The sequence below is a fragment of the Melanerpes formicivorus genome, unplaced genomic scaffold (assembly GCF_026170545.1).
Source record: "Melanerpes formicivorus ecotype bairdi unplaced genomic scaffold, bMelFor1.0.p_v2 SCAF_150, whole genome shotgun sequence".
NCBI lineage: Eukaryota > Metazoa > Chordata > Aves > Piciformes > Picidae > Melanerpes > Melanerpes formicivorus.
Window position 1 is genome coordinate 117,588 of NW_027142502.1, and position 23,468 is coordinate 141,055.

At 45.5% G+C, this 23,468-nt stretch overlaps 1 protein-coding gene across 1 annotated transcript in view; it reads left to right on the forward strand.

Moving 5' to 3' along the window:
- The first annotated feature begins 352 nt into the window (after positions 1 to 352).
- Positions 353 to 23,468, forward strand: part of FAT4 (FAT atypical cadherin 4) — a 161,930-nt gene continuing 138,814 nt past the window's right edge. Inside the window, exon 1 of the mRNA XM_068168664.1 lies at positions 353 to 5,632. Coding sequence (XP_068024765.1) covers positions 353 to 5,632 — 5,280 coding nt within the window. The remainder of the gene's footprint in view (positions 5,633 to 23,468) is intronic.

Genomic DNA, 23,468 nt, shown 5'->3' on the forward strand with positions numbered 1-23,468 from the left:
GTCCCGCATCGCCGCTGAGCGCCCGGGCATGTTGGCGGGGCGGCGGCCGCTGAGGAGCGGCAGAACGCGGCGCTCCCGACGGTAGCGACGGCGGTTGCTGAGTGGCGATGCGGCGCGGCGGCCTCGGCCGCCCCCGAGCCCCGGAGCGGCGGCGGGAGGAGCGGCTGCGACATAAGAAAAGCGTCCCGTGAGCGCGGCGCGCCGGAGGGTCTGCTCCTGTCCGTGACGGGGCAGGGAGAGCGGAGCCTCTGTGGGTGAGGAGAGAAGAAGGGAAGCGGGAGCGCGGGGAGGTGGACTTCAGCGGGGCACCGTGGAGAGCAGCGGCCCCGGGGCGCTGCACCCCTGGGGCGCCATGGGCTGCCCACCCGCCGTCCGCGGGGTCCCGTCGCCGGTTCTGCTGCTGCCACTGATGCTGCTGCCGCCGCTGCTACCGCTGGGCGCCGCCGCCGAGCCCCGCCAGGTCTTCCAGGTGCTGGAGGAGCAACCGCCCGGTACCTGGGTGGGCACCATCGCCACTCGCCCGGGCTTCACCTACCGTCTGAGCGAGAGTCATGCCCTCTTCGCCATCAACGCAACCTCGGGGGCCCTGTACACCCGCGCCACCATCGACCGCGAGAGCTTGGCCAGCGATGTGGTGGATCTGGTGGTGCTATCTAGCCAGCCCACCTACCCCAGCGAGGTGCGAGTCCTGGTGCTCGATCTCAACGACAACGCGCCCGTCTTCCCTGACCCCTCCATCGTGGTGACTTTCAAGGAGGACACGGGCAGCGGGCGCCAGCTTATCCTGGACACGGCTACCGATGCCGACAGTGGCACTAATGGTGTAGACCACGGCTCCTATCGCATCGTGGCTGGCAACGAGGAGGGGCGTTTCCGCCTCAACATCACCCTCAACCCCAGCGGCGAAGGGGCTTTTTTGCACCTGGTTTCTAGGGGTGGGCTGGACCGGGAGGCCACCCCTACCTACCAGCTGTTGGTACAAGTGGAGGACAAGGGTGAGCCCCGTCGGCGGGGGTACCTTCAGGTTAATGTCACTGTCCAGGACATCAATGACAACCCACCCATCTTCAGCCAGACCCTTTACCAGGCACGAGTGCCTGAGGATGCACCTGTTGGGGCCAGCGTTCTCCAGGTGGCCGCAGCTGATGCTGATGAAGGCACCAATGCTGACATCCGCTACCGCCTGGAAGGAGGTGATGGTGGTGGGGAGGGAGCTGGCAGCCTCCCGTTTGAGGTGGACCCTGAGACCGGGGTGATCCGAATCCGGGAGCGTTTGGACTATGAGATGCGACAGCAGTACTCCCTGACGGTGCAGGCCACGGACCGAGGGGTGCCACCGCTGAGCAGCCGCGCTGAGGCCCTCATCCGCCTGCTCGACGTCAATGACAACGAGCCCCGGGTGAAGTTTCGCTATTTCCCTGCAACTTCTCGCTTTGCCTCTGTGGATGAGAACGCAGCCCCTGGCACAGTGGTGGCCCTGCTGACGGTGAGCGACGCCGACTCCCCCGCGGCCAACGGGAACATCTCTGTGTCGATCCTGGCAGGAAACGAGCAGCGGCACTTTGAGGTGCACAGCAGTAAGGTGCCTAACCTCAGCCTTATAAAAGTAGCAGCTGCGCTGGACCGGGAACGGATCCCAGCCTATAACCTTACGGTGGCAGTGGCAGATAACTACGGGGCCCCACCCCCAGGCTCCCCAACTTCTTCCCTTTCCCCTGAAGGGGCAGTGGCAGCTCCTGTGAGCCGCTCGTCGGTAGCCAGCCTGGTGATCTTTGTGAATGACATTAATGACCACCCTCCTGTCTTTGGGCAGTCAGTCTACAGGGTGAACATCAGTGAGGAGGTGCCTGTGGGCAGCTATGTGCGGGGCCTGAGTGCCACGGACCGTGACTCGGGGCTCAATGCCAACCTCAAATACAGCATCGTCTCGGGCAATGAGCTTGGTTGGTTTTGCATCAGTGAGCACAGTGGGCTGGTTACCACAGCTGGCCCCAAGGGTGGCACTGCAGGGCATGCTGCAGGCATGTCCATCTCTAGTGGGTTGGACCGGGAGACTGCTTCTCAGGTGGTGCTCAACATCAGTGCCCGTGACCAAGGAGTGCAGCCCAAGTTCTCCTATGCACAGCTGGTGGTGACCATTCTGGATGTCAATGACAACAAACCTCGCTTCAGTCAGCCTGAGGGCTACCAGGTGTCCCTGCCTGAAAACTCTCCATCAGGAATTGAGCTGCTGGTCCTGAGTGCCACAGATGGGGACCTGGGGGACAATGGGACTGTCCGCTTCTCCTTGCAGGAAGCTGAGCCACTGCTGGCAGCAGTTGGCCCCTCCTCGGTGACCCCTCGCCAGATCTTTCGCTTGGATCCCGTGTCAGGCAAACTCAGCACCATCTCACAGCTGGACCGGGAGGAGCAGGCTCACTTTTCCCTGCAGGTCCTGGCCACTGATTTGGGCTCTCCTCCCCTTTCTTCAATAGCCAGAGTTAATGTGAGTCTCCTGGATGTAAATGACAATAGCCCTGTGTTTTACCCGGTTCAGTATTTTGCCCATATCCAAGAGAATGAGCCAGCTGGAAGCTATGTGACCACAGTGTCTGCCACGGACCCTGATCTGGGACCCAATGGGACAGTCAAGTACAGCATCTCAGCTGGAGATACCTCCAGATTTCAGGTCCATGGTCAGACAGGGATCATCACAACAAAAATAGCCCTTGACAGGGAGGAGAAAACTGCTTACCAGCTGCAGATTGTGGCCACTGATGGTGGCCATCTTCAATCACAGAACCAAGCCATTGTCACCATCACTGTCTTGGACACCCAGGACAATCCACCTGTTTTCAGTCAGGGCATGTATAGTTTTGTTGTCTTTGAAAATGTTGCCCTAGGTTACCATGTAGGGACTGTCTTTGCTTCCACCATGGACCTCAACACCAACATCAGTTACCTTATTACGACAGGTGACCAAAAGGGCATGTTTGCCATCAACAGAGCGACAGGGGAGATCACCACAGCCAGTATCATTGACAGGGAGGAGCAAGCATTTTACCAGCTGAAGGTGGTTGCTAGTGGTGGGGCAATAACTGGAGATGCTGTGGTCAATATAACTGTCAAAGACCTAAATGACAATTCTCCACACTTTGTTCATGCAGTGGAAAGTGTAAATGTGGTTGAAAACTGGAAAGCTGGGCATACTATATTCCAGGCCAAAGCTGTTGATCCTGATGAAGGTGTTAATGGCATGGTCCTTTACAGCCTTAAGCAAAACCCAAAGGGCTTGTTTTCAATCGATGAAAAAACAGGTGCCATAAGCTTAACAGGCCCGCTGGACATAAATGCTGGGTCTTACCAGGTTGAAATCCTGGCCTCAGATATGGGAGTGCCACAGCTGTTCTCCAACTTCATCCTGACTGTCTCTGTCCATGATGTGAATGATAACCCGCCCGTGTTTGACCAGCTTTCCTATGAAATCACTATTTTGGAGTCAGAGCCTGTGAATTCCAGGTTCTTTAAGGTGCAGGCTTCTGACAAAGACTCGGGAGTGAACGGTGAAATAGCTTATAGTATAATTGAAGGAAATACTGGGGATGCCTTTGGCATATTCCCAGATGGTCAGCTGTATATAAAAAGTGAACTGGACCGTGAACTTCAGGAAAGATATGTTTTACTGGTTGTTGCCTCTGATAGAGCAGTGGAACCACTCAATGCTACTGTGAACGTTACTGTGATTCTGGAGGATGTAAATGATAACAGGCCCCTCTTCAACAGCACCAACTATGTGTTTTATTTTGAAGAGGAGCAGAAGGGTGGATCACATGTTGGTAAAATAAGTGCTGTAGATAAAGACTTTGGGCCAAATGGGGAAGTCAGGTATTCATTTGAGCATATGCAGCCAGATTTTGAGCTGAACACAGTGACTGGGGAAATAAGGAGCACTCATCAATTTGACAGAGAAGCTCTCATGAGACAAAGGGGAGCAGCAGTGTTTAGTCTCACTGTAATAGCCACAGATCAGGGGTTGCCAAAGCCTCTAAAGGATCAGGCAACTGTACAAATCTACATGAAGGACATCAATGATAATGCCCCCAAATTTCTGAAAGATCTCTATCAGGCTACTATATCAGAATTGGCAGCAAATCTGACACAGGTCCTGAGAGTTTCTGCCTCAGATGTTGATGAGGGGGTTAATGGGTTGATTCACTACTCTGTAATCAAGGGAAATGAAGAAAACCAGTTTGCCATAGACAGTAGCACAGGCCAAGTGACCTTAGTAGGCAAATTAGATCATGAAGCTACTGCATCATATTCACTTGTCATCCAAGCAGTAGACTCGGGAGCGGTTTCCCTAAGCTCAACTTGCATGTTGAGCATTGATGTATTGGATGAAAATGACAACAGTCCTTCCTTCCCTAAATCAACCTTGTTAGTGGATGTCTTGGAAAACATGAGAGTCGGTGAACTTGTATCATCTGTCACTGCCACTGATTCTGATTCGGGTGACAATGCTGACCTCCACTATAGCATTACGGGAACAAACAATCATGGGACCTTTAGCATCAGTCCCAACACTGGTAGCATTTTTCTTGCAAAGAAACTGGACTTTGAGACACAATCTCTGTATAAGCTCAATATAACAGCAAAAGACCAAGGAAGGCCACCGCGGTCGTCTACAATGTCAGTGGTAATACACGTGAGGGATTTTAATGACAACCCTCCTAATTTTCCTCCGGGGGACATCTTTAAGTCTATTGTTGAGAACGTTCCTGTGGGTAGTTCTGTCATTTCTGTGACTGCTCACGATCCAGATGCAGATATCAATGGGCAGTTAATGTATGCAATCATTCAACAGATGCCAAGAGGTAATCACTTTCGTATAGACGAAGTGAGAGGAACGATATTTACCAATGCCGAAATAGATCGGGAGTTTGCTAACCTCTTTGAGTTGACAGTCAAGGCCACTGATCAGGCTGTTCCTGTGGAGTCCAGGCGGTTTGCTCTGAAGAATGTGACCATTTTGGTGACGGACCAGAATGACAATGTCCCCGTGTTCGTGTCGCAAAATGCTCTTGCGGCTGACCCCTCGGTTGTGATCGGTTCCATCCTAACCACAATTGTTGCTGCAGATCCTGACGAGGGTGCCAATGGAGAAGTGGAATATGAAATAGTCAATGGAGACACCGAAACCTTCATTGTGGATCGCTACAGCGGAGACTTGAGAGTGGCATCAGCTTTGGTGCCTTCTCAGCTCATCTACAACCTCATCGTTTCTGCCACAGATCTGGGCCCTGAAAGGAGAAAGTCCACCACTGAGATGACTATAATTCTGCAAGGGATTGATGGGCCTGTCTTCACTCAGCCAAAATACATAACCATCCTGAAAGAGGGTGAACCTATTGGGACAAACGTGATCTCGATCGAAGCGGCGAGTCCGCGGGGCTCTGAAGCTCAGGTGGAATATTACATCGTGTCGGTTCGGTGCGAAGATAAGAGCCTGGGGCGCCTCTTCACCATTGGGCGCCACACGGGTGTCATCCAGACTGCAGCCATTTTGGACAGAGAGCAAGGAGCACGTCTTTACCTGGTGGATGTTTACGCCATAGAGAAGACCTCTGTCTTGCCCCGCACGCAACGAGCAGAGGTAAAGATTTTGCTCAGTGATTACTTACCTGTGTGCTTTCTAAACGAGCCATTTTGTGTGTTGACTGTTAGCTGGTTTTACAGGTGCTAGTGCACAGCAGAAGACCTGAAAAGCTAAGTCTGCTGGTTCATTAGTTAGAGAGAACCGTCCAATTACAATCACTCAAATTGTTTTACTGCAAGCTGCCTCTAGAAATTCAAGAGAGGCTCAGGTGTGGTGGTTAAATACAGCTCCTGTAGGCACAATGTTGGTCAAATACATTTTACATACTAAGTATTTTAGGTGCTAAAAAGTTTAATCAGAGGTATTGTGGAGTGTTGTATGCCTACTCATTTTAGCAGTCGCTAATTATTTGAACTCTTTCTGTTCCTGTGTGAATTATTACTGAACTTCTGTCACTGAGGTCACTGTGTTGGCATTTGTTTGAGGGCTGTCCAGTTGGGGATTGCTCTGAACAACTCCGTCTCCTCTCAAAGTCTTGAATATGTTCAGCATCCCAGCCTGGTTAGGGCCTTCAGATAGGTCTCCTCATGCATCTCCAATTCAGGTTACTACTTTACCTTCACTGATGAGCATGAAAATGGTCTTGTTTCTGTTATTGGTTGTGATGGACAGTAAAAATGTAAGATTTTAGCTGGCAGCTCCACTTATTGCAAAGCTATTTGCCTTGACTGAAGGGTCTTTAAATTCTTTGATTTCAAGTGCCCTTTGCATGACTTGCTTGAGGAGCAAAGGGTGGAAGCCAGGTTTAAAACATCATCTGTACAGTACTGATGTTTTATTTGCTCAGTCTGGTAGTTGAGCCATTGAGCTGATTGTTTATACTGTTCATACCTTCCGTGGGAATCCTGAGAAGCTTGGTGTGAAAGGGAGCCTCATGTTTGTTTTGAGTTGCACCAGCATTTGGAGCCGCCTTCTGCACCTCATTTTGAGCCATTTGACTTGCAGTTCCTGGAAAGTGGGGGCTGGCACTTCTGAATGGACCAACCAGCAGAGGATGCTGGTAGTGTGTAAGGGTTCAACATTTCCCTCCCTAGCTGAACAGCTTACCTCAATATCACACAGCCCCTGTGCATCCCAGGCGTTGTCCAAGCTATACTTCCTCTTGGGAATTGTGTCTTAGTTTTGAGCCACTGAGGTGGTTTGGGTTGTGTGTTGTTTGTTTTTTATTCTTTTCTATTTGATTTTAGCAGATATTGATTCTAATTCTCACTTGCTCTTTTTGTTGCTTTACTGTAGCTGAAGTATGATCTCTACAGGTTTATAACCTCACTCTGCTGTACTAGCAGGGACTGGTGCTCTGCAAAGTAATTGTTAGGGAGTTCGAACTCACTGATATAAAAAACTGGTAAGGCATAATAAATGGGCATGAACCTGTAGCCACAAAACTGAAGTGTTCTTCTGCCCACGAGGTCCTCAGTGTTTTCTGGTATCTAGCTGGCAAAATGAAGATTGACTGATTTTTAGATTCCCCCTGTAAATCATTGCTGCTGGCCTGCTGACAAAGCCTAGTAGGTCTGGTACCACTGCCGCCTGGTAGCTTTCTGAACAGAGAAGCTGGACATAAGTTTTGTTTTGTTTGGTTGTTTCCCTTGTGAGGAAAAAGCTTGAGCATTGTGTATTTTCATTCTTCCTTTTCTTATGGAGAGTATGCTGGGCTTTGTTTCTGAATATCACTGGAGAAAAGGGCAAAGCAGTAACAGGACATGCTTAACTTCTATGTTCTTCTCCGCTGTCTGCTACGCATTCAGATGCCAGACATCATCTTGGTTGCACTGTGACATGTGTGTGAACCACAGAGCACTGGGAGCTGCTCCACGTTAAAATTACTGTCAGGGATTGGTGGGGAACAGCAGTCACAAGGAAGTTAACAGATCTTTTGTCTCATGCAGGCTTTAGGACTGGTTTTGGGTGGCAGATAGCTGGTGTGAAATACAGATATTTACAGCTTGGAAGTACTGACTGGGTTTTGTCTAGCCAGCAGGCAGCCTAAAAGAAGAGCAGGCTTGTATGAAACCACCTGCTCTAGAAGTAAATCAATCCTTGTCCTTGGGAAATGGTCTGATTTTTGGTTTTTTTCTCCCCCCTGAGTTGTGTCACTAAACCATACTAAATTTTTTTCCTTCCTTTCTTTTTTCCTCCTTCTTCCCCCCCTCCAACTTTATTGGAGAGATCCACCCAGCACTTCAACTGAAAAACTCTCTTTCCATTCTTTCTCACTGTCTAGGATCAGATCCATTGATTTCATAGCCACTGAGCTTGTCCATTACCCCTCTTTGAAAAGGAGGTCCAAGGGAAGAGCTATGCAATGGCAGGACTGGGTGGGAAGGGGATTCCCTTCTGAACCCCAGGCAGCTGACACGCTTTCAGACTGAAGAGCTATGCAATGGCAGGACTGGGTGGGAAGGGGATTCCCTTCTGAACCCCAGGCAGCTGACACGCTTTCAGACTGAAGAGCTATGCAATGACAGGACTGGGGGGGGAAGGGGATTCTCTTCTGAACCCCAGGCAGCTGCCATGCTTTGAGACTGAAGAGTCACCTTACATTTTCACTAAAGCAACAGCAAAGAGTAAAGGAAACAAAGAGCAGTTTATTTACAGTTTGGGGCTTATTTTCCTGTAGCACAAGCTTTCATTTTTGTGGCTGTTTCTGTGCTTAAGTGTATGGAGAGACAAGGAGGTGTGGCGTGCTCAGAAAAGTGCAGGTCATGAGGAAAAGCCTTATGCTTGACATACCAAATACTTGGAGATTTGCAAAGGAAGCCCAGGTGCTGGAGTCGTTGTGTTTTACAGCCAAGTGCTGTTATTTGGGGTAGTTGTTACTGAATCTGAAAGCTTCTTAACATTTATTTTGGACCTCTGGCATTTCTGTGTAATCTAGGCTGAGGAATCAGATGATTTAACATTCTGTGAATACATTCTGGGGTCACTCTTTTCCCCCTTATTTTTTAGTTCTTAGGTGCTGCACTATTCTTAGATAAGGAAAAAAATAAGTATCCTGAAGACCTTCTGTTTGCCATCTTATGTGTTTCTGCTGAAGGAAATTCAGCAATTGCTTAGCTCCTCTCTCCTGGCTCTTCAACATAGATTTTCTTCTAACCTCTTCAGGCAGGGCTGAGAGTTTCACCATCATAATTTCATTTTTAATATGGAATGACTAATGCACATTAGTGTCCCTTGAAACCCTGCCTCCCAAAACAATGCTGGGATGCTGTGGGGTATTCTGGGTGGTTGTGTGTTGTACCCCGCTGCTCGGCTGGCAGCAATAATAGGAACACAAGGACAATACCTCATCTTCTGTGCTGTGTTACTAGGGATTAAATGGAATTAGACAGGATCTCTAGTTTGCATGTTTAACCCTTCACTGGATGGCTTTCTTGAAGGGAGGTGGTGGATTTGCTAGGGACCAGTGTATATCAGGTATGACAAATGAGAGGGTAACAGTTTGGGAGGTAAACTGAACCTCTTCCACCTACTTTAACCAGGTTCATAGTTTTTAAGGAAAGGGAAGAAGGATAATAAATGAGGAAAATGCAGATGGACTTGATGTGAAGGTGGAAAAGCTTGGAGAAGCAAGCCTTTAAGTGATCTTATTTAGCACTGTCTACCAGTGAATACTCATCCAAAGAGGAGTGATCAACTTCATTGAGGAGTTGGACTGGATGAGCTTAAAAATCCCTTCCAACTCAGAACATTCTATAATTACTCTTAGGCAGGGAAATAAGAGGCCTTGAGTTCTTTCATTTGTAGCTGCTGCTTGTGTTATTGCATGGCTAGCACTGTTGGGAAGCTTGAACTTCCAAGATAGGTGAGGCTTTTATCTCCAAGATCCATAATAAAGGGGGGGAAAAGTGTTCTCTTTTTTTCCCCCTTTCATCAGGAAAGATATGTTGATTTTAGACAATCCTTTCTGCTGGCACAATAAAGATCTAAAAATGAAGACAGCTAGAGTGAATGATCATCTTCTCCTGGAGAGAAAATCATAGGACATTTTGCTTTGATTCAGTGTGAGCTGTAGCCATGGCCATAACACCCCAATTGTGATGTACTTATGTGGAGCTTTTTGATTCAGTCCAGCCTAAGTACCATGGCATAGCTAGGTCTCTGTCACTCCTGCACCTCACAGACTCTCAGTGGACCAAAGAGTGAGATGGAGGTACACAAAAACTGTCTCCTTCATTGCATTTGTCTGGTGAAGAGCTCCAGAAGGCCAGACTCAAAAAGGAAAGATGCTGCTAAGCAGGAATGACAGAGTATCTTGCAGGAGAAGCTGCTTGAGCCATAGGAGCACTCTACATCCCATGTCCTGTTAGGGCTGGGTACCACTTCAGGAATGTGGAGCTAGACCTAACATCCTTCTGGGAGAGAGGAAAGGGCAGACTGGTGAGGCAGAAGATTGAAGGTGTTACTTTTCTAACCAAGCTGGGTAATGGTGGAGGGCTTTAAATTCAGTAAGAGAATCTGAAACTCAACTTCAGAGGAGTCTTATCTAGCATGTCTTGTATTTACCAGCCCAGAAAAGAACAATGGGGTATTCCTTGTATTCATACTATTTATAAATCATCTTATTCTTTAATGATACATGGCACACTAATTGTGGCTTGACAAAGGAAACTGCTTGTGAAAACGTTTGAGTAAACAATGAAAATCTGCTGCCTTGTCCCAGCTCCAAAGCCAGGAGGACTTTTTTTTGCTTCTTAGTGCTGATATTACTCATTCTGGGGGAAAAAAAAAACAAAACTGTATTTTGTTTTTAAGCTGTTGCTGTCATTTGCACTGATCTGAAAAGGGATCTCTATGTGCTCCTTGAGCTAGAGTGAGAGATGAATGTGCCTTATGTTAAACTGTTCCAAACCGATTTGTGGGTTTCAGTTTAATGTTGTCCACTTTTTTCCCTCCCCCCACTTCATCTGCTCTAATTTCTTTAATGATTCTGCCACACTACATTTTCTTAATATCTAGAATTTCGTGTTTCTTTGCTGTTTTAGCAGCCTCTGGGCATTTTTGCACGTGAGGTCACTCCATAATTTCTATGTTAAAAATCACTAGACTTTAAAACCAACAGTCTTTATTATGGAAAATATTATTTTTCATGTGCCTCTACTGCAAATGCTAGAAATAATAGCCCAACAGCCAGAGCAAAACTTTCATGTGCTTATTTTTGCTAAGTGTTAAATTCTTCATACAAATCTCTAAATGACTCTTGGGTTCTACTGATGTTAATAAGTGAGTCCTTTTCCATGTAAAGTGATACCCACCCCGGGCTGCTGGAGTGCAGGTTTCTTTCCATGGGTTAGTGTTAGGTGAGGCAGTTGGTGGCTGTTCATTTAGGAGAGCTGCAGAAGTTGGTCACTTTTTCATAGAATCAATAAGGTTGGAAAAGACCTCAGAGACCATCAAGTCCAGCCTGTCACCACAGACCTCATGACTACTAAACCAGGGCACCAAGAGCCACATCCAATCCCTTTTTGAACACCTCCAGGGATGGTGACTCCACCACCTGGGCAGCGCATTTCAATGGCTAACAACTCTCTCTGGGAAGAACTTTCTCCTCACCTCCAGCCTAAACTTCTCCTGGTGCAGTTTGAGACTGTGTCCTCTTGTTCTGGTGCTGGTTGCCTGGGTGAAGAGACCAACCCCCTTCTGGCTATATGAGGTTGTTGTGACCAAAGTGCAGCACCTGCCGCTTGGATTTGTTGAATGCCATTATGTTGGACTCTGCCCATCTGTTCAGCCTGTCAAGGTCCTTCTGCAGAGCCCTTCTACCCTCTAACAGATCAACACCTGCCCCCAGCTTGGTGTTGTCTGAAAATTTACTGATGATGGATCAAATACCTTCATCCAGATCATCAATAAAGATATTTGGTGCTTACCCTCTTGGTGTCTTAGGCTTTCACCATTAACTTTACTGGGGGTAAGGCTACATTCTTTCCATGGGTTAGTGTTAGGTGAGTCAATTGGTGGCTGTTCATTTTGGAGAGCTGAAGAAGTTGGTCACTGTTTGATGCTTACCCTCTTGGTGTCTTCAGCTTTCACCATTAGCTCTCCTGGGGTAAGGCTACATTGTTGTTGGCTGCTGAAATCTTTTAGTATTGTCTTTTCCCATTTCCTGTGTGTATCTTGAACCCTGAGACCACGTCTCATCCAAGGATGTTCATACCCTTTTGACTGATGGAAAGCGGCTCCAGACATTTCCATGGTCTCTTTTAAGTCTTTTCAGAGGTTGGGTACTGTTGAACCATTGCTGCAAGGGCCACTTCCCACCCTTCCAACAACAAGGTGCCTGGTAAATTTATATCAGAGTAGCCCCTAAGCATGACATAGTTCTGTGGGTATAGTTTGTTTTAGTGGTGTCTAGACTAGGGAGTAGCATTGCTGTGAAGTCAGTTTGGTTTCTTACCCATGTAGCTGTGTCTGTGCAAAACCTGTGTGTAGACAAGCCCTAATACTCTTGGGCTCTAATTAGAAAAGAAATTTATGGTGACTGAAATTGAAGCAAAACAAAGAGTTTTGCTAACATATTCTTGCAGTCAGGAGGAGTGATGCCAGATCAGTACGGTACATCAGTACCATACTGATTTGTTCCAGTAAATTTATAGCCTTGCTTCACTTTGCCAAGAATAATACCAAGATATGTTAGAGAAACTGTGTCTTTGTTTTACTGTGATGTTTCTCTCTCTTCTAATAAATCTTATTTTCAATTAGAGCCTTAGTCTAGGCTGTCACCCAGGTTTGTTTTTGTAGTGTTCTATTTTTGTTTACTTCCTCAGAGCAATAACATACCAAAAGGACAGCAGAACAGATGGAAACTGATAGCTATGATTGCACTGCAAAAATACATAGAGTCATATTAGTTAATGCAAAAGAGTTCCAAAGAGCCCATTAGGAACTGGTAATTTATGTGCCAACAGCAAAAAGTAATGAAAACAAGTGTTTGCCTTAGTTCATATTCTGCACATAGAAACTGTTAATAGGCTGTTGCTTGTATTGACATAGTGATCTATACTCCATAGTGTAAGGGCTCTGCTGTGTTTAGCACAGGCATCCAACTCTACAGACAGAAAGATGTGCTTGTGGTGACAACATTCATTGACTCATAGAATCACAAAGGTTGGAAAAGACCTCTATGATGATCGAGGCCAACTGTTAACCCAACACTGCCAAGTCCACCATGAAACCATTTCCCTCAGCGTCACTTACAGGAATGGTGACTCTGTCACCTCCCTCGAGAGCCTGTGCTGGGGCTTGACAAACCCTATGGGGAAGAAAACTGTTCCTAATGTCCAACCCAAACCTCCCCTGGCCACTTTCTTTATCATTTGTTTTCCTATCACTTTTAAGTAGGGAGAAGACACCAAACCCCACCTTGCTGCAGCCTCCTTTCAGGTGGCTGTAGAGAGTGCCATGGGAAGGTAGAGCTGTAGCACCACCCTGCTCTCAAGCATGCTATAAGCACCAAAGAGGTGCTCGATGCCCCATCCCTGGAAACATTCCAGGTCAGGTTGGACAGGGCTCTGAACAACCTTATCTAGCTGAAAACATCACTGCTCACTGCAGGGGGTTGGACTAGATGACCTCTAAAGGTCCCTTGCAACCCAAAATCTTTCATGGTTCTGTAACTCTCTGGTATTGCTGCCAGTGTGTGTCTATTATCATCTGAGAATGAAGAAAAGACAATTTTTCACCCAGTGGGTTGGGCTAATTAGTGTTATTTTTAGTTATAAAATCAGGGTGTTCTTTTTTTCCCTAAGGATTTCCATTTTTTATGCCTTTGAAGCCTTTTTAAGAGGTGCTTTTGTCTAAAATCTGAGTAAAATATTCCACTTTTCAGCACTTCAGATGTATTATTCTTTAGATTTTTAGGCAAAAGTGGGTTTTGGGGGTTTTTGGGGTTTTTTTTTTTGGGTAGTTGCAGCATTTCTTGAAATGTAATCCAGAAGAAGATTATTAATACCAGGAGCAGATTCTATGAGTGTGTATGTGATGTTTCACCTAGCCAGATGTGTAGTCATCTTTTTATAATCTCTGTTCAGAATTTATATCCTGCTTGGACCAAATTAATCACAATTGCATCCAACCCAAGACAGTGCTGAAAAATTCCAGCCATAGCAGTTGGCTTTCCACACAAGAATTTGATGTGTAGCAACGAGGCTGGGGAGAGGCCTCGAGCACAAGCCCTATGAGGAGAGGCTGAGGGAGCTGGGGGTGTTTAGCCTGGAGAAGAGGAGGCTCAGGGGAGACCTTCTTGTTCTCTACAACTACCTGAAGGGAGGTTGTAGCCAGGAGGGGGTTGGTCTCTTCTCCCAGGCAACCAGCAGCAGAACAAGAGGACACAGTCTCAAGCTGTGCCAGGGGAAGTTTAGGCTGGAGGTGAGGAGAAAGTTCTTCCCAGAGAGAGTTGTTAGCCATTGGAATGTGCTGCCCAGGGAGGTGGTGGAGTTGCCATCCCTGGAGGTGTTCAAAAAGGGATTGGACATGGCACTTGGTGCCATGGTGTAGCAGTCATGAGGTGTTGGGTGACAGGTTGGACTTGATGATCTTTGAGGTCTTTTCCACCTTACTGATTCAATGATTCTGAAGCAGCCGGGGAGAGAGAAACAAACCCAAACCAAAAACTCAACCAAGTTCTCATCATGGGGTGTTTATGTATCTTAAGGTAGGAAAAAAGCACCACTTAAAACTTGAAGCTGGAGGTGTGGGTTTGCCCTAGGCACTGTGTATGGGGAAATAGGTGATTATGTTTCCCTTGCAGTGTACTAGGAGATAAATTGTTCCTTGGAGAGCTAGAGAGTAAACAGAGTTGAGGGCTTTTCTTGTCAACTCCTTTTTGGATTGTGTTTGATAAATGAAGAGAGTTCTACTGGAATAGTTCAGAGGAATAAATAAGATGCCTGAGCCATGGTAGACATCTGTGGTATATGTGCTTCAAGCTTGTATTTTTCCAGAGGGGTTTTCTTCTATCGTATTCCACTTCAGGTTTCCTGGTGCTTTTCCTCACCCCACATCCTTTATTCTTTTTGATACAACAAATCTTTTTAATCCATCAACCTGTCACGCTGTCTGAAATATGAAGGCATGTTGCAATTACAAAGCTGTTTAGAAACAGAAGGCAAACTCAGGAGTTTATTGCACCCTTTGTCTTCAGAGACCTACATTTTTGTTTGTGTCTATTCAAATGACTTGTTTGTCTGTTTTCCTGAGCATGATTCTATTCCTTTTGAAAGTGGCTTAATAAAGTTTTCATGCCTGCTGGCTTTCAGAAAAGAATTTGAGCCTTTGCTAATCAATGAAAATCCAGATTTTAACCCCAGTAGGATGATGTCAGGTTGTCTCAAAATTAATTTATGGTGGTGGTGGTGCTTTAGGAAGTAGAGCTTTTCTTTCTCTTGTTTTCTCTCCTGAAGAGGACTCTTAGCTCCTGTGCTTCTAACTTAGGAGATTGTTTCAGTTGGAAAAGACTTCTCAGATCATCAAGTCTGGGACATGGTGTAATGGCCACAGTGGTGTTAGGCTGACAGTCAAAGTGTCATGTCTACTTGTTTGTTTTCTTAACACCTCAAGGGATGATGCTTCTACCACCTCCCTGGTCAGCCCATTCCAGTGCCTGATGCCCAAGGGTTGTGCTTGTTTTGTTTTTCCATCAGAATTTTTTGACTCCAAATAATTCCTATGGTCAGGACTAAATTTTTCTTGTTTCTTCATTTTTCCGTGCTGTGTTATCAAGTAGGGTTACAGTTACTCAGAATAAGGTTAAATGATCCTGTTGAGATCATAACTGATTAAACACTAGCACTGATAGGATTTCAAGTATTAGGATTTCAAGTCCTTCCATCAACAGACCAAGAATGCCGCTTGACCCATGCGCTGGTGGAGAGGGGAGGAAGTGGGAGTGGACTTCTTCTTGCAGGGCAGGATGATATTGGGTAGGAGCAAGCTGTGCACATGCCTGCCAAAATACTTGGATCAGACTAAAGGAACACAGATGGCTGAGACTGATAAAGGTGTCTCTTATTGTGTTGGGTCTTTTTTTTCTGCTCAGTACTGTTTTGAGTTTGTGTGTGAGTGCCGGGTAAGAGAGCAGGAAGACGACCGCAAGGAGCTGTGTAAATTCAATACTCCTGCTCGGTAGGATGCCAAAGGCTGGAGCTAAGCCCTCCTTTTAGGTTTCTGTAACAAATGAACAATAATGTGTCCTGAGGGATTTATGTCACGCTGTCTGACCTTTGGTTCTTATCTGTGCATAGAAAAATCCCAATGCGTTGCTGAAAGGAGCTCCTGAAATTGGACTGAGAAGCCCTAAAAGCATGTGGGATGTCCCTGCTCATCAGCAACCTCAGTGCTAGCCTTCCTTGTATGTGGCCCCTTCATCTCTCCTTGCTCCGCAGGTCATTTATTACCATGCTTTGTGATGTGTATGTGCACAGAAATGTATCTGTGCATTTATACACACATATGTTTAAATAACATCTTGTCCCCCAAGGAGCTAGTTCCGAATTCTGTCTGCAGTTTGTTTGGCAGAGGGGGAAACCAAGCCACCCCAGGACAGGTAATGTGTAAGGGAAGAGCGAGTCCCACAGACACTTTGTCTGAGTGAAGTCCAGTTCTTCTTAGCCTTTGTTATTTATTGTTGGAGAAATTAAGTGGCCTCTCTAAAAATGGAATGTCTGAACTTTAAAGTTGCGGGCGGAAATAAATCGTTGTCACCAGACGGTGGCCGTTCCAAGTCTGTCGGATCTGTTACACCCGTGAGCAACTCCATCCATCAGGGCAGGGCTCAGGAGACAGGAGTAGAAAAGGACCCGTTTTTTTGTTTTGTTTTGTTATATTTTGGGATTTTTTTTCCCCTCCATCTATTTGAAGCAAAGCCTTAAACAGGCAATTTCATAGGAAGAAACTTGTGTTGTGAATGATGGCTGTGGTGCTCTCCGGCTCCTGACAGCTGGAAATCCGCAGGATGCTCTTGTTGGGGAGCATGAAAGGAAAATGATACTTAGGACTTCATGTTAGAGCAGACAAGCTTCTTTTTTAGCATCTCTTTTGATTGACAGTCATTAAGTTGAGATACTGCAGTTGTTTTCGATAGAAACTAATGTATTAAAAATGCAGTTGCAAAGCCATACCCCTCATGGTATACTGGACACAGCTAAGGCCAAACTTCATTCCAAACAATGCTGTTTTGGTCTCTTGTCTTCTAAATGCTCTTTCTCTCCTTCCTTGATCACTCCATCTCAGCATGCTTTTAAAACAGACATTGAAATACTGTTTTTTTTCCCCCCCTTTGGTGCAGCTAGCTTGCCTGAAACTGATGGCAGGGCAGGGCAGAGTGTTTCATTCTGAGATTCAGGGCTATAAAACTGAACGTGCTTTTGTGATGCCTTGAGGTCTCGTATGTGCCAACAGCCTCTTCTACAAATACCCCATAATATTATGATTATTAATTGTGGCTACTGCTATACAAATGGAAAAATAAATCCAGTCCAGCTCCATTCCCTCTGCAAATAATAATAATAATAAAAGCCCTTTGTGTGTGCAGGAAAATGCTACTTTTTTTTTTTGTTTCTGTGAAAATATATCATTGTTGTTGTTACAGCTTTGGCTCTAAAGGGTGCATGAGCATGAGAACCTGGAATTCATAACAGAAATTATTGCTAACAGTGGACTGGCTTTTCACCCAGTTATCCTAATTTTCCATCACAGTAACCATATTCTAATTAGATTTATTCTTGACTTACATTGGTGTAATTGAGCAGAAAATGAGGCCCTGAGTAAATAAGGAGTGGAGGCTCTTCTTGCCCCTCTTTTTAGCATTAATATATTTATTAAAATGCTGTTTATTGTCTTTCACAGAGGTGGCCAGCTTCAGTTCCAGCTGGACTTTTGCCTCTCTAATTTTTCTCCTGCATAATCTAACAACATCCTTAAACATATCACGAGAAGCCTCCCCCTCCTTCCAAAGGTGATGCAGCCTCTTTTTCCCCCCTTAATTCCTCCAGGAGCTGCTTGCTCATCCAGGCCGGTTGCCTTCCCCTCCAGCTCGTCTTTTGGCACACAGGAACTGCCACTTCCTGTGCCTTCAAAAGCTCCTGTTTGAAGTAGGTCCAACCATCCTGGACCCCTTGGTTCTTAAGGGCTGCTGTCTATGACTACCTGAAGGGTTGTTGTAGCCAGGAGGGAGTTGGTCTCTCCTCCCAGGCAACCAGCACCAGAACAAGAGGACACAGTCTCAAGCTGCGCCACGGGAAGTTTAGGTTTGAGGTGAGGGGAAAGTTCTTCCCAGAGAGAGTTGTTAGCCATTGGAATGTGCTGCCCAGGGAGGTGGTGGAGTCCCCATCCCTGGAGGTGTTCAAGAGGGGATTGGACGTGGCACTTGGTGCCATGGTTTAGTAGTCATGAGGTGTTGGGTGACAGGTTGGACTTGATGATCTTTGAGGTCTCTTCCAACTTTGGTGGTTCTGTGATTCTGCAAAATAAGAAAGACCTTCTATGTGTGTAAATAAAACATTTATATTGAAAGTGGCACAGGGTAAACACTAAACATCTGACAACAACAAAAAAAGCTTGCCTTTTGCCAAGGAAACAAGGAAATCGAGACATTCTGAAGTCTATAATTAGGCACTTTACATGGATGCTGCTCCTTAAAAAGAATTATAAGACAATAGTATTAGTATAGTACTCCAAGGAAGAGAACTAGGGATAAATTATAGTGAGAAGTGGGCTACAGGACAACTTAATGGAGAGCAGTGTTGTAGGAGCCTCCATTGAGAAGTGAATTAAACTCCAGAAATTCATTTGTTAACATGTGTGTTGCTCCCTGCTCATATCATTTGCAAATAAAAGGGAGTTTAGTTTGTATTAACTTAGAGTGCTTTCTGTTGTGGGGTAGTTTTAAAAAGACAAAAACCTGGCTGCTTTACCCAGGCAAAGCTGGGGGTGGATGCTTGACGTTTGCATAGGGTGGTGAAAAGAACGGGGAAGCCATCTGAAGTGCCTCAGTGAGAGTAGGTAAACAGCTTAAAAATTGTACACATACCACAGCTATTCCAGCTGCTGGTAGTTGCTTGTGCTTAGGAAAAGCAAAGAACAGGAGTACAATAAAATAAAGTGTCCAGAGCAGGGCAACAAAGCTGGGGAGGGGTGTGGAGCACAAGCCCTATGAAGAGAGGCTGAGGGAGCTGGGGTTGCTTAGCCTGGAGAAGAGGAGGCTTCAGGGGAGACCTTCTTGTTCTCTCCAACTACCTGAAGGGAGGTTGTAGGCAGGTGGGGGTTGGCCTCTTCTCCCAGGCAACTAGCAACTAGGTTGCGCTTGATCTTTGAGGTCTTTTCCAACCTCATTGATTCTGTGATTCCGTTTCTCCATCTGGCTCTCCAGATGCATGTAGTGCGTACCACTGATTCCAGAGCATGTAGTGTTACGTTTGTAAGACTAATAAACTGCTTGTTGAGGCTCTCAGTATCTGTCCAGGGAAGGACAAGAAACATCCCCCAGAGGCTGTTCTTCAGGGGCAATCAAGAAGGGGATGATTTCCATCTATCATGGGGTGGAAGACTTGCCCTCCCAAAGTGCCTTCACTGGCACCTGTTTCTTTCTTAAAGACTTGGCTAAATTTGGGTAGTGAATATTGTGGCAGAGGTGTATTTCTGTTTATATCAAGAATAGTGACTGGTAAGTGATATAATGGTTTGGGTTGGAAGGGACTTTTAAAAAGTTATCTAGTCCAACTCCCCTGCAGTGAGCAGGGACATCTTCAACTAGATCAGGTTTCTCAGAGCCCTGGAATGTTTCCAGGGGCAGGGCATCTACAATCCTCCCTGGTGTTCACAGCATGCTTAAGAGCAGGTTGGTGCTACAGATCTACCTTCCTATGGGCGTCAAGGTAACCTGCAGATGGAATGGTGTGAAACAGACTGGTGTATTCTGTGGTTCATAAGTGCTTAACCAAATTTACATGGCAGTCTCCTCTATAGAAGAAATTGAGTTTATTCATAATCTTTAATTTTCATCCAATGAAGTATTGAAAAGAAGGAAGGCTAAGCTCTCCTGACATGCGTCCTTGAAAAGAAAGAAGGCTAGGCTCTCCTAGGCTGAAAGGTGCAGTCTTTCACCACCACTCTGAAGTATCTTTTGCTATGGTTGTTACAAATACCCATCTCTCTGTGTATGTCCTCATTTGAAAAATCAGAAGTCTGCTGTTGAGAATGTTGGATTCTGAAACAGAAATGGCAGGTCAGATTTCCTCTGCAGCTCCCACAGACACTGATTAATTGGGACAGGCAGCATTGCTTGCTTTTGGGGAGAAAATGTTTAATGATCAACTAAGTTCTTCTTGTGCGCCCCCCACTGAGCATGGAAAATGCCTATAAAAGAATGTAGAAATGAGGCAGTTGGAGTTGTTGTTGTGCACAATAGAGGCACAGCCAAATATTTCACAATATCCTATATATAGACATAAACATTAATTTCCACGTGATAGCTGTCAAGAGCTGAATGTAATAATGTATGTTCCAAGTCATTCAGTGTGTTTTTTTTGAGACAAAAGCTGTCAGTCTCCCTGGGTTGTGGAAAAAAAACACTCAACAAACAAACAAAACCAACCCACTAACACCTATGCTGGAGCAACTCTGAGGTTGTTTCCTTTGGTCTTATCACTAATTACTTGAGAGAAGAGACTGACCTCCACCTCACTACAAGCTCCTTTCAGGTAGTTATAGAGAGAAATGAGGTCTCCCCTCAGTGTCTTCTCTGGACTAAACCACTCAGTTTCCTCAGCTGCTCCTCATGTGTCCAGTTTTGGGCCCCTCAATTTAAGAAGGACATTGAGACTCTTGAATGTGTCCAGAGAAGGGCAATGAGGCTGGGGAGAGGCTTCAAGCACAAGCCCTACAAGGAGAGGCTGAAGGAGCTGGGGTTGCTTAGCCTGGAGGAGGCTCAGGGGAGACCTTATTGCTCTCTATGACTACCTGAAGAAAGGTCATAGCCAGGAGGCGGTTGGTCTCTTCTCCCAGGCAACCAGCACTAGAACAAGAGGACACAATCTTAAGCTATGCCAGGGGAAATTTAGGCTCGAGATGAGGAGAAAGTTCTTCCCAGAGAGAGTCATTTGCCATGGGAATGTGCTGCCCAGGGAGGTGGTGGACTCACCATCCCTGGAGGTGTTCAAGAGGGTATTGGACGTGGCACTTGGTGCCATGGTTTAGTTGTCATGAGGTGTTAGGTGACGGGTTGGACTTGATGATCTTTGAGGTCTTTTCCAACCTTATTAATTCCATGGTAAGGCTTGTTCTCCAGACACTTAGTTTCTTTTTTGCTTAGACCCCTTAAATATCAAACTATTTATCTTTTGTCTCTTTAAACTGGTATTTGATTTTCATCTAAAGGGGTGGGGGGAGACAGCTGAGTTTCTCTTGAGCTTTAGGAAATTGTTTGCTTTTACATCATACAAATCTGCCAGTTTATTGAGGAATGGCTTCTTTACATGTAGGAGCCTGCAGAGTAGAGGTGCACGTAGGGGGAATGGGACAGTAAGAGGGTCCATTGATCTGGTATGAATCAGATTCAGCAGTAACAGCTCAATGTATGTAACAGATGCACAGCTTTTACTTTGCTCCTGTTTGATGACATCAGTTTCCTTTCTCTGTTTTTAACCTCTCTCAAGATTTACTTTCTGGAAACTACTCTCTTTGGGGGAGAGCTTTCCCTGTCTTGGCTTATAACACTTTTTTGAGTTGCTGTGAAGAAGAATAGCAGACTATAGCTGGATCATACACCACACCTTCTGAAATTCAAGAGTTTAGGTAACACTGTGTTATTCCTGACTTCATTTAACATGGTGTGTATAAACTGATGTGACAGTTACCAGCAGGGTATTTTCAACGTGATGGCTTTAATTTATAAGTTTGGAGAGGTACACCCTTTGTAAAACTACTTTATAAACACGCTGTTGTGGGTTTACACAGTGAATGCCTGTCAGTAGCTTCTAGTTCAATGTTCTCATCTAAGTGCCCTACAAGTTGTTTTCCCTCAAAGGTATTAGATTCAATCAGTGGTACTTTCAGAAGTGCCAGGTCGTGCACAACAAAGCATTTGAAATCTAGTTTTATCTTGACAGATGCTGGAATTAGGTCTCTCTTCCAGTATGTGGATGGTGTCCTGAGAAAAAAATTTACAGCTCCCAGTCCAAGCTAACATATACTTTTGAGGGAGTGTTTGTGTTACAGGCTGATAGTTTTGTCTGGCTCCCCTGGCTTTCTAAAACATCGGTGGGATGATAATGTGGTGGTGTGATGGTCTGCTGGGCTCTCATCTCCAGCATTTACCTTTTGAGGAACATAAATTCTGCTCCGGGTTGGTTTGTATTATTTTTATCATGACAGTGGATTTATTTTGTCAAAGTGGCTGCACTCTATTTTTTTATCCCCTTTATTATTTTTTTTTCCCTTTGTCCTGGCTCCAAATCCTGCAGCCCACAAGTCCAACATGTTGTCTTAGGGGGAAGGTCAGGAAGGCCATGAAGTTATGCATGCGTGTGCAGTGGTGCTATGGAGTGAGTCAGGCTTTCTCCAAGGGCTCCCACCATTGCTGGCCTCTTCTGTTTATTCTGGGTGAGAGGAAATGGCTTCAAGTTGTGCCAGAGCAGGTTTAGACTGGGCAGTGGGAAAAATCTCTTCTGAAAGGATTATCAAACATTGGAACAGGCTGCTCAAGGAAATGGTAGAGTCACCATCTCTGGAGGTATTTAAAAGACGTGTAGACGCATTGCTGAGGGGCATGCTTTAGTGGTGGATTTGGCAGTGCTGGGTTAACAATTGGACTTGATGGTCTCAAAAGGCTTTTCCAACCTTATGATTCTACTTACTAGAACAGTTGCCCAAAATGAACCCATTGCAATGTAATTCATTGTGTCAGAGCTCAGTACTTGGCTCAAAAGAGATCACTTAAAAGCAGTGAGGTAATATACCTTCACTTTACAAAACAGGTGCTGGTTTTTTTCCTTGCTATTGTATTCTAGTTTTCTACATCACTAGCAGCATCCATGAGTTCTTCTTATTAATTCCCAAATGTTCATTATGTGTGTGTGTGTGTTTATTGTAGTGTACAGTCACTTGTATTTATTGTTCTTATTTAACACTCCTTCCTGCTCCCTTACTTGCAGCAGTATTTGATTTATTTCTGTGATTAATTCTTATCCCTTTCAAATCCCCGGGGCCTTTAAAAGAGAAGAAAGAAATCCTAACAATAATAGTAGCATTCAAACTCCTTTATCTTCATTTTGTTCCAGTGCAGTGGTGGATATTCCAAATTCTCCATGGTAATAGAGAAGTATTTCAGAAGTAAATACCTTGCCAGATCTTTGCATTTTCATTACAATTATTGCTGAGGAGAAGGAGTACTTTATCAGCCATAGGCTTTGTAGCTCTCGAACATGGATGCTTAAAGCTGATGCAAATGAGTGTTCTCTTTTCATTGTGAGCTTACTGCTGAAGCAGAGCAATTTTTTAAGAACCAAAGAACTTTTCTTAGGAAAACTTCACTGGCATCTCCTTGGTAAGCAAGCAGTGCAATGCATCCCTGTGGTTTCTTACAGGCAGAACAGAGAGATCTCCTTTACTTGGCCTGTTTTGTTACTGACGGATTATGTGCATTAGCTGTTATCCCATTATATGGTACATTCATAACTGTTCTGTTCAAGGCCTTAAGTAACCAGGTTGGGACTGTCTGTAGTCCTGCACAGAGTTAAAAGACCTGAGTGCCTGGCTGCTGTGAGGACAAGTAATTAACCAAAGGTTTTTATTTACTGAAATCAGTTCAAAGTTTCTTTTTCTTCTAGTTGGTTTACCT